Below are 12,087 nucleotides of genomic sequence, written 5' to 3'. Positions count from 1 at the left end.
TGGTTGAGTACAGTGTCGCATGAGATCGATGCCTTATACCATATCAAGTGGAGGACTTCACTGATAGCACCGATATAGCGCCCAGCTGCAGCAAAACAACCCCTCTCCGTCTTCGATGATATGTAAGAAGCAATGCGTCAAAGTTATTTAGCATACAAGCTAAGAAATAGCAGCATCAACCACGAACAGAGTTGGAAATGTATAGGGAAACAACATAAAAGGTGTTTCTTTTCGTAGTTGTTTCCAGTAATTATTTCAGAGCTATCAGATATGCGACCCACTAAAGTTCCAACAGTGTTCTGCGAGCAGAAGACTCGTGCAGGCCATTGTATTGCTGTGAAACCTTATTGCAGGACGCACCGTATGCATTCCTACTGGAAAAAGGACCTCTTCCTGTTGCGTTCTAACCTAGCCTCCCTCTGCCATGAAGAACCAGAAAACGTCAATGAGTGAGTTCCATATAAAAACAACATTTGCAGAAATGATTTCCAAAGCAACAAAGTACAGAAAAGGTTAGATTAAAACAGCAAATCTCCATGATTCATTCAAATTGTTGCTTGATCCCAAAACCAATTTTTCACCTTTTAAATGTACATATCACTGAATGCAGTATGAAAGCTATTTGCTTTGATCAGTTGATAGAGCATCAAAGCAGATTATAACCAACAACCGATGGTCGAATGAAAACATTTAAAAGTCCTTTTCTTCCAGATAGGGACTTAGTAGAACATGAATGATTAAGCAACCAACCACGATGCACGTTATAATTAGTGGCAGGCCCCATCACACTAACTTGATCTGGCCGTAATTCCCAGGATCAATTGGCTCTTTCACTCCAAAAACATCAGACGTAATAGCAGTAAGGTGTAAAGGATAATGTAGCCTCCCTAGGAGATAAATGTGGAAAATAAAGGTTTCATGATTATGCTCAATATTCTTAAGATGGCAGCTATAAGTTTGAGAACATGACCTACACAAAAGAAAAATGTTGCTTGCAGCAACTTATAGGGACAATATAATTCTGTAAAATAAATGAAATATCAAATATCAGGATGGATATTTGTGTCTTTTAGTTGCCCATAAAAGGGAAAAAAGACGAACTGTCTGCTTGTTGGATTGTTAATCTTATTAAAACCCCATTGCACAGAAGGCCTATCCCATACTTCCCTAAATCTAAGGAACTTTACCAAAAACTGTTCAATTAATAAATAAACCAAATGAAAGCACACATCACTTGCTCCCGCAATTGATGGAATTGTCCAATTCTTGAACTGTAATTGGGTTGTGTAGTTTTGTTAGGTCAGATATAAGATGCTGCTTTAGTTGTCATAAATCCAAAAAACACCGAAGATCATACTAGGGAATTTACTTGGTTTGCAATCAATAAAGAGGATGAACAAATGCCAAATCGCTGGTTATTTGCTTTAGAGAGAAAAGCAAGACATTGTAGAAGTCAAAAAACAAAAGTTTTGAATTATATTCATTTTGCATATGACATGAGCGAAGAAACTACATTTGTTCTTTAAAATTTTGGCCTCAGAATTACTTAAAATGTCTAGCAAATTTATTATTAAAAATGGATACCTTGTAGGGGTTAAAATTAGAAATTTGTTAAATTTTTAATCAGTGGCTTGAGTGAAGATACCTTGTAGGGGTTAAAATTTTGGCCTCAGAATTACTTAAAATGTCTAGCAAATTTATTATTAAAAATGGATACCTTGTAGGGGTTAAAATTACAAATTTGTTAAATTTGTAAAAATGGATACCTTGTAGATTAGGCATATTCTCATATGCCTAATCTACATAGTTGCCTCACGACATTTTTTGTTGCCACAATTCTCATGGATGGTTTAAGAGAAAGAGATGGAATCTACAAATGGCCTTTATACCAACAGCTTCTGATATTCATGGTTCTCCAACTGATGCCAAAAAAAAGTGTGAACAAAGAGAAGAAATGACAAACCTCTTTCTTTTTGCACTCTTTATAATAGTCAAATTCCTGCTGACATTTGCTCTTGTCAGAATTATCCTCGAGACCTAAAAATAATACCTCAATGATTAACAAGGTAAAAAATGGAGGCCAAACAAAAGGTAATGTAGAGATAGGATAGTGCAGATAGCCAAATGAAAGATTTTAAAAACTTCTTCCATATTGTTATAAAATGCTTCCTATAAGAAGTTTGTATTAATAGCTAATATAATAATACTGTTTATCAGATGTAACCTTGTGAAACCCAAAAAAGTAAAGTCCTTTTTCTTTTGACGCATCTATAAGTCTGGTCTTTTACATGTTCACTCTTGACTAAGGTATCAGTCAAAAGGACTGCTTGTCCCCACTGCTTCCATTGAAGGCATACCATTCCCAATGATTTTAATAGTTGTCAGCAAATTAAGAGATATCATCTTTTATGCCATTTGGATGTGCCTTTTCCTAGCCAAAACCACACACTTCCTTTACCACATGGTACCTTATCAAGAGCTTGAAGAAAATTCTAACTGAGAACATTCTGTATGGCTGCCACCTTTTATATTTGTACTTTTATGAACCTTGAGCACCTAGAGAAGTGCTTTTGTTTGCAGATTATCGGTGTGTGGTTGTGGTTGACGAAATTGATTTTATGAGAGTGAAAATCGGACATAGATGTTACTGACCCTTGCAAAAAGCAATCTTCATGTAAAAGTGGAATCAAAAGTTGCATGTAAACAAGACTTGGGTGGAATCAAAAGTTACAATCTTCCTGTAAAAGTCAGAATGATGAGGATGTAGTAGAAGTTAGTCTTTGGAATAAACAATTCAGTGAAATTAATGAAAGGTTAAATGAGAAAGTCTCCTCTAAGCAAAGAAAGCTTGAATCCATCTGGGAAGAGGAAGAGGTGGAAATGAACAAACGCTCCAACAGGAAGGAATATAAGGCCTCTAGAAAAACCACATAGCTTGTGAAGCCTGGACTCTCATTGCTCTTACAGTTGAGGTCTACAGAATGAGTGTATGCATAGAATATGCAGAACTTAAAACTTTCCTAGACAAATTTAAGATTCATATGCTGTAGTTTAAATCTTGAACGCTTAATTGAGAACTTGATTGGTAGTTATGCAGGATTTTTATTAGTCGGTTGGAGTTTATAGTATTTTATTTTATTTTTACGTTTTAGTAGGTTAACAACAAATATAAAATAAACTATGAAGCACGGACACCTAAAATGATTGACAAGCCAATGTCATATCCATGTTAGACAATTGTTGGAAACTGCAAATAAACCTATATCATCACATTATTTACGTAAATATATGGAACATGTGTGGAACAGGTAGGACATTGGGGTATGTTAAGTACGAAGCTAATGCATTTTGCATTTTTACCTAACTAAATATGTACATAATTTCCTGAAAATTGTGTATGTTTTAAAGGATCTTGTGAGTAAATTGTTTTTTATGTGATCATAATTCATAAATAACATACATGATAGCCATAAATCATCTAAATTTTATTAAATAAATCCTTATATACAGAATTATATAAATTTATAAAGATGTATATTTGTCTCTGGCATCCTAATTTTTAAATAGTCATCAGGTTTGGGAATCTAAATTATGTCTTGTTCATGTCAACACCCTCCCACCGATATACTTTACAATTAAAGGAATATCATCCAAGGCTACAAGCTAGTCCCATAGTTTCATAATCCTCAAGGGAAATGAATAAGGGGTTTCAGATACCTCAAAACCTTAATGGACTAAAATTATGATCGTAGGATATGGCTTTTATTCAGATGCCACTGTGTTCAAATGATTGTTTCTTCAGAAAAAAAAAGAAGTGGAGAATGGTGTATCAATCTTTGAGTAACAGATGAATCACATGACTGTCAAGTAACTTCTACAGAAGCTAAGCACTAGCCTACGCTTGTTGCATGGAGTAATGTAAGAGGCCTAACACTTAAGGTACAATCTAATACGGGTAGCACCTAAGAGTTATAAGTCTTAAAGTTTTCTCAGGGATTCCACCATGGAAGAAATTCCAAGTTTTTCCTTATGCATCAGCACAAGTCGTCTAGACTTTGGAAGCCAGGGTCCACATCGACATACAGTTTTAGGGCAATCATCCAAACGAAACAAGAACCTCATAATTCTCGCAAGCACCAGCTCAAATCTGCCAGATTGTTTCCATCCACCTTCAGAGACTCGAGTACAGGGACAAGGGCCATTGCCGTGCGCACAACAAGATTCAACAGCTGCGAGGGGCTATAGTGCAATAAAATATGCGCATACAAGTAGGTAGAAGATTCAACGGGAACAGGGAGACTCACATTTGAGGGAAGCGGTGTACTGGGGAAAGCAAGGCGAGTCGGCGAGCCTAGCAACTCTGGGATATGGCGAGGCAGAAGACGCAGGGAGAGGAGCGGAGGAGCCCGATGCGGCCATCGCGAAAGGATCCCACGGTTTGGGACCGGAACGACTAGACATCTGGCTCCTTTTTTGTGACGAAGAAAGGAACTGAACCGGATAGAATCGCGTTGGTTTTGATTAACCAACAAAGAAACGAACCGGATCGGCCCAATGGCGTGATCAGGTTTGGTTCGTTTATCCGCTCGGTTTGCTTACAGACACAGCTGTATCGAAAGAACAAATCCCTAGGCTCTGATTGTTCTCCGGCATTTTCTTTACCCCAACCGCGGTTGCCGGCGCCACTCTGCGTCGATCCATCGTCACCTCATTGCGGATCACAACCCTTCTCGGCCTCGCTCCTTCGAAGAAGTGAAGTCTCTCTCTCTCTCTCTCTTCGTCCAATTACATATTTGTCATGGTATGATCTGAAAGTTGCCTCTTTCTTCATCCCTTGCTATTGGTTTCTTGATTTCTTCCGGATCCGTTTGTGTAGTGGCAATGAGACTGAGGCATTGGGGGGGAAGTTGGGATTTTTTTTCCTTGTTCTTTTACTTACATTTTTACATTGGATGATTAGAATCAGGAAGTGTTTGATGCATGTTTTTTTTTTTTTTTTTGTCTTAGTTCCTCAAGTCTCCCGAATTTTGTGCAATAGTCTCTCAACTCTGTCAATTAGTAGAGCATTTTTTCCCTTTAAAGATATTATTTTTCTCTTACGTAAACAAAGCATATCTACCATCTATGTCCTTCATCTCTCCTGACTAGTATTCTTATTGCCAAGTCATGTTGATTTGGAATGGACCTTAGGTTACTAAGGGTCTCTCCATGGGTTAGACTGGGTTTAATTGACCAGAACTAGAGAAAAGTACATGGAGGGACTTATGTGAACAATAGCTTCTAACTAGAGTTATCCGTCTTTGACTAAAATGTTTATTTGATCAGTGGCATTTGTTAGTGATTTAAGTTGTCACTTGCATATTGATATTCACTTAAATCTAATATTCATTGTCTATATTCTCTATTGGTTATCCATAGGTTTTTGACACTTCCAGTTGTAGTACTTTAGGATTTAAGTAAGTGATTAAAATTACTGGGTTTTTAGTATTTCCCATGATTATAAGTGCTGCTTTTTAATTTTTGATCTAATTATTATTTTTTAGAGTAAATAGTTGTCAGTGCATTGAAGGACTGGGAGGCTAGAGTTCGTAATGGGTAATAAGGTCTTCTCCAAGTATCTAGACATTAGTTTGATGGACTTAATTTTTTACACTGTATTTTAATTAATTCTGGAATTGAACGAAGAAGAGCTTTGTAGTTGCTTTCCTTGTAGGAACTCTACTTCTGGTATTTGCTAAGAGATCTGTTATTCAAATTGTTTTTCACATGGTATATGTTAAAGACATGTTGTAGGACTTGATTAACCATTTAGTTGAGTATTAGAGTTGAGAGAATTGATTTTCACATGGTATATCTTAAAGAGATGTTGTAGGACTTGATTAATCGTTTAGTTGAGTATTAGAGTTGAGAAAAGGATTTGGTTTTGCAGTTTGATATGGCTACCCTTCGAAATCTGAAGATCAAGACAGCAACTTGCAAACGCATCCTTAAGGAGCTTCAGTCTTATGAGAAAGAAGTTGACAGAGAAGCTGCCAAAACTGCTGATATGAAGGAAAAAGGTGCTGACCCTTATGATCTTAAGCAACAGGTAGTTTGCTATAATTTATGTTTTTGTGTTTTTACAACTTTCTCTTCTCCATCATTTTGACACAATGGTTTGCAGTCTGTAGTTATCATAGAATTTTTAAAAGTGTTGAGAATCACTCGTGACTCGGCTCTTTCTTATACGTTAGCAAGCACTTTGTGTTTGCTACAACTCTCTTCTTCATCATTCGATACAATTGTTTGCGGCCTCTAGTTATTATAAATTTTTTATAAGAGTGCTGATCAAGATTTGTCGTACTGTGGTGTATCGCTCGGTATGGATGATACGTATTGGTCCGATAGGAAACTAGTACATGCGGTACATCGGTATATCCCCATGTACCATGTGTCGGTACACTTGGTATGGCTCGGTACAGCTCAGGATATATCGTATCGACAACTGGTGGGTACATCGGTACAGACCACTAAGACGAACCATGGTGCCGATAATCATTCATCTCTTGCTTATACACAAGTCAACACTCTCCTTTATGACAATAGAAAACTTTTTGTATCTTTGAAATGTGGTTTTCTCCAATATACATGCTTTTCCAATTGTATCTTAGACTTTCTTTGCATGTTATCACTTTACTATGATTACAAGCGTGGATAATTAGATTTGTATTTATATATGAATCTTTTATGTTGTGCAGATTTCATTGTCATTTAATGATTATTAAGTGTTTCTTCTCACTTACACTTAGACTTGAACATTGATTCTATAGTAAATCTTTTATTTTCAAGTGTATGTCAACTCCTTCAATGTATTCTGGATGAGCTTAAACTGCAAATTAGTCCTGTTATCCAATTTACCTTTTAGATCACTTATTATGCTTGTTAATATCATGAAGTTCTGCTGAATATTTTGTGGAGCCTACTCAACCAGATTTATGCCCCATAGTCAACTACATATAAATAGGAAGTTCTGTGACTATCAGCTATTATATTGGTTCTTCTTTGTAGAATGCACCCAATATTTTTGTGAAATTGATGAGGATCCTATTGTCTTCATCAGGCAATTGTGGTCTATATTGCATAATCGAAAGTTTAATTTTCTTCTTCCAATTCTCCCGCATAGCAACTTTACATGGTCTTCCAGAAAGTGGTCTTGCAACATATTGGCCAAGAATGATATTTGTTGGCTCCAACACAAATGTCCAACTTTTTTCATAATTTCCTCAGATATCTGCTTGGTTCAATCTAATGGATGCATGTGCTCCTCTGCCGCCTGAAACATTACTTTCTCAGTGCAAATAATATCCCAGATGGCACAGACCCAATTTTCATCACTATCACCAATCAGATCAAACGATCTCCTACTCTGACATCACTTGAGACGGAAATAATAAACAAGACTGCATGTGCCCCCTGAATGATATCCCTTGAAGAAGAAAATTTAATTGAAGATGAATCATATTGTCATGTTATAGGTTTTTAGGTTGACATATCTTGTTCTGCAAGATAAAAGATACCCAAGAATATTCCCAACTGAAACACCTAGCTAAAAAAACCCTATCTTACTAATTAAAACTAAAAAAAACTACAACAAGGATATTAAATTCATGAAATCTAAAATTTACAAAAATAAATATATAAAAAAATTCTTAATGTGCTGAAATTAGATGCACTGCATCCATAGATGGATTTTTCTAGTTTCCCAAAATAACCTGTAGTTTTGAATTTATAGATGTATACTTCTGGTTTCTTAATTTCGCTGTGATCTATTTTAGGATTTAGAGGATATTTGGTGTGGACAATTTCTTAAACATTGAAAAGACTGTGATCCTGCACTTGAGCAATGAAAGATCGATTTAGACATTAAAGGGAAAATATCCACACTAAAATCCAATTGCTACAACAAAGACTTCAATGCTGGTTACCAACTCTCTTAAACTGTAGAAAATATTATGTACTTATAGAGCTACATTTCCCAGGACTTTAAATTTGATGCGAAATATATGGTTGAGTTTATTATGAAAGGAGCAGTTAGTTTTTTCCTTACACTTGAACTGCATAGTTGACCTTGGAATGAGACCAAGCTCACACACATGCTGATTGACTCGATCTGACTCATTTGCATCAAATCCTTGACTAACGCATTGTTTCCGATGAGCAGGAAAATGTCTTGGCAGAGTCGAGAATGATGATTCCTGATTGCCACAAACGACTGGAAGCTTCCCTTGCCGATTTGAAAGGAATATTGGTATGTTGAACTTTATTTTGAAATATGAGATAGTGATGTTAGTCTTGTTGATTAAACCTCTTTAATACTCAATGTATCGCAGGCAGAGATAAAAGAATCAAACCAGCAAGGGGTGGAGATAGAGGAAGCTGATACCATCATCGCAGATGTAGAAGCTTTTTTTCAGGCAGCAGATGCTTAGCAGTCAGAACAACAAAAAGAAGTGCTTGTACTACGGATATTGTCTAGTGTTGATTGCCTCAAAACAACTTTTGCTTGTCGAGTTCTACGTTTTCTGAAACTTGAGCTTGTGTTGTAATCTTCCCAGGAATCTGTTCACCGCTGGGAAGATGCCCATGAAAACTTTGGGTGTGAATGTTTGTGCAAAAGCTATCTATCTATCTATCATTTTTGGTGAATCTTAGCAATCACAATCTGCTGATTTCTGTGCACCAAAAGGAAGGCCACATGCTTGCAAATTTTACTGTGTGCACTCTTGCGATACATATCACGCACTTACGATGCGTATCACACTTCAGATGACAATGGCGAATAATACATCAGACAATCAAGTCCTATCTAATACGAAAAACAAAGCAAAACCGCACGAATCACGATGCGCTCCAAAGTCAAAAGCTTCACCCCTACTCGTGCGAGGCGACCGCCGGACTTTATCTGGAGTCATTCTCAAAGGCCGAAGCTCGACTTGATCGCATGGAATGCTGCCCAACCTGATCATATTTGGAGCAAGTTGGTTGACCAACCCTCAAGGATAAGCTTAAAAATGTCTCTTCTCTAACTTTAAGATTCGTTCACCTGCATCAGATCGCAGCCATCTGCACAGTTTCACGTCATCTACGCTGCTGCGTATTTGAATCGGTCAAAGCTCGCCCGACTTGATTACGTGAGCTATACGACCCCACCCTATTTCGTCGACGAGTCCGGCGTAGATGAGTTGACAAATCGTTGTCGGGAGCCGGTGAATTGTTGTGACGAGATGACTGCAATTTGGTTTGGATGAAGCACATCCTAGTGGTAATAAAGTGGAATTTAAAATTAGCCTAAACTTTGGAATTCACCTTTTTCTTTAAGAAGATATCTTCTCTCAGCATTATCAAATCGTGGTCTGAATTAATTCATCGATAATTTAATTTTAAATATTATAAATAATTTTAATTCGATGAGATTTTTTTTCGATTTGATTAATCGATTTAAAATGAATCAAATTTATTTTAATTTAAAAAATATCAATACAATTGTGTTTATTTTTTTAAGCCTTTAGTGATTCAAATACTCGATTTTCATATTATAATTTCATAAATCTTATTTCATTAACCTAATTGAACTAAGATTCTGATTCGATTCAACCAAATTGAATTGGTTTATTTGAAATATATATATATATATATATATATATATATGTATGTATATGTATTTATGTATGTATATATATGTATGCATATATATATATGTATATATATGTATATATATGTATGTATATATATATATATACATATTAAATTATAAATTGATTAATCGAATAAGATTAACCCATTTTTAACTGTTCTATTTGATAAATTCAAATCGACTTTTAGTGCTTTAAATGATTGTTGTGGTCAAACATTTCCTTAATCCAACATATCCTACCTAAGCAAATGTGTGATGCATGTCAAACATATCCATTCGGAAAACAAATGTTTCAGAAAACAAATGTCAGATCGCATGATGTATCAAACATATGTTGTGGTCAAACATATCCATTTCTGAAAACAAATGTCAAATCGCATGATATATCCTACCTAAGCAAAATAATTCATAATGTATGATGTATCGAGACCTTTGATGCTGTATAACCAGGCAAGACATTTCGATGCATTCATTCAACTCATATAAATTAAATCAAAGTATATGTTATATCTTAATTAATTAAAATATATTTTTATATATGATATATTTGCCTAACACATAAGCATCAAGACATTTAATGCTACCTAACCGAATAAAGTATCATATCTATGCAACATAAATAACAAAGTATTTATCATATCATAATCAAGTAAAACATTTTTTGATTTACGAAGTATCTATCCTATATCATAACAAAGTATTTATCATATCATAACTGATCGAAATGTCTCTTAACCACTATTTGATTTGATGCAAGCAATAATAGTCGATGTCCCAAGATAAACATTGCGTTCTTGTGCATACAATACCTTACACTAAAGCATAACAAGAGACAAATAATATGATAATTATTTTCGATCACTTAGGATCAATTGGATATGACATATCAACATAACCTCTAAGGATAATTTTTTTTGTCATGACTCCTCTAGATAATTACAAAAATAAGTATTATATAAAATTAAACTTTTCGTATATTATTTTTATTTATAATTTATAATTATTAATTTGATCATTAAAGAATCTCACAAGAAGGCAATCCAAGACTTGAATCTGAATATTGTTACTGGGGGTAATCATGGATATTTAAAAAATCAAAGACCCCCTTCTACAAATTCTTTTCACTTAAGTGAAAGGCCCTTGTTATTGAAATACAACAATATAATTACAAATATACATCATACATATAGGTATAGCGTAGGCCTTGTTTATTTTATTTTATATAGATTTTGTTTTCCTTCAGGTTCAATAATTTTTTCATCAATTCCATAAAATCAAGTTAAAATATATGGAATATCAAAAGATATCGGATAGAAAGAAATGAAATTCAGACAATTTTTATCCTATTTTTTTCCACGCCACAGCACAGCTTTAGAAGTTTTAAAACCAGTGATGAAATTAGTACGATAAGGAGCATAATCTTATCTTTTCAGAATATGTAAACTTTAAAAAGCAACTATAAAGATAAGGAAGACTCGACGAACTTATGAATCTTTGATTTCTATACTCTTATGTGAGATTGAATAACTTTATTATTTAGATTGACATTAACCGTATCGATCTATCTACGTATCATTACAATATATGTCTTAAGCATAATTACGATCAAGTCAACGTTTTTTTGAGAACGTGAGTTTGATCAAGAAGTCAAATGTGCTTCTATGTCGACAGATCAATTATCTGAAAGGGTGGAACGACGGATGTGTCAGGCTAGAATTAGACCTGCTGGCACAGCAGCAGTAGTCAAAGTGTAATTTTTCCTCAACTCGAGTAGCAGAATTTTATTTTCTTAAAAAAATATTTTTATTATGATGTATATGCCGTTCATAAATGGACTGAGATTTATCACCGGTATAATATTACATTAATCTATGTGTCGATAGAGACGATTCGATAGCAAATTGATAGTGGTCCTACGAAGAACAATAATTTAAAATCTTAAAGAACATGGGATACGCTCCAATCACACTTTTACTGGGAGCATTTCAAATCCTTCATCAGAACCGTCCATTAATTCGATGTATGATGGGACGACTTGACAGATTTAAATGCCAATCAAAGAATACGAGCTATCTTGATCGCGACAGGGAACACAATTCTCCACCTACGTATATGACGTCATATAGAGCAGATCTTATAAGAAGAGACACCTATTGTGTACAACCTCATGTAAACAACAAATCGGATAACATTTTGAAGTAAATTTTTTTAATTTGAAATAAATCATAATATATATTTAAAAATAATATTTATTTATTATTTATCAAACACTCAAAGTATTTTATAATTATATATTCAATTAAATTAGTTTCTATAAATACATATTAAAAATGTTTTCAAATAAAACCACCATCTCACCACCTTCATTGAAGTAATTGATATGTATATTAAATTACAAACTAATTACCTCTCAA

At 34.7% G+C, this 12,087-nt stretch overlaps 1 protein-coding gene across 3 annotated transcripts; it reads left to right on the top strand.

Annotated features, from left to right (window-relative positions):
• Positions 1-4,597: 4,597 nt before the first annotated feature.
• Positions 4,598-8,685, top strand: LOC135584550 (tubulin-folding cofactor A-like). 3 transcript variants are annotated; one of them, XM_065092937.1, is made up of 4 exons: positions 4,598-4,752; positions 5,930-6,088; positions 8,201-8,287; positions 8,370-8,685. In XM_065092937.1, exons 2-4 carry the CDS (start codon positions 5,936-5,938, stop codon positions 8,466-8,468), a joined length of 339 nt encoding a protein of 112 aa, XP_064949009.1. In that variant the 5' UTR covers positions 4,598-4,752; positions 5,930-5,935; the 3' UTR covers positions 8,469-8,685. The 3 variants fall into 3 exon arrangements, with proteins under 3 accessions (XP_064949009.1, XP_064949010.1, XP_064949008.1); XM_065092938.1 differs by having other exon boundaries at positions 4,598-4,757; XM_065092936.1 differs by having other exon boundaries at positions 4,664-4,801.
• The last annotated feature ends 3,402 nt before the right edge of the window (positions 8,686-12,087 follow it).

The sequence above is a fragment of the Musa acuminata genome, chromosome BXJ2-1 (assembly GCF_036884655.1).
Source record: "Musa acuminata AAA Group cultivar baxijiao chromosome BXJ2-1, Cavendish_Baxijiao_AAA, whole genome shotgun sequence".
In the NCBI taxonomy this organism is placed as follows: domain Eukaryota; kingdom Viridiplantae; phylum Streptophyta; class Magnoliopsida; order Zingiberales; family Musaceae; genus Musa; species Musa acuminata.
This window is presented reverse-complemented; position numbering and strand designations above follow the sequence as displayed.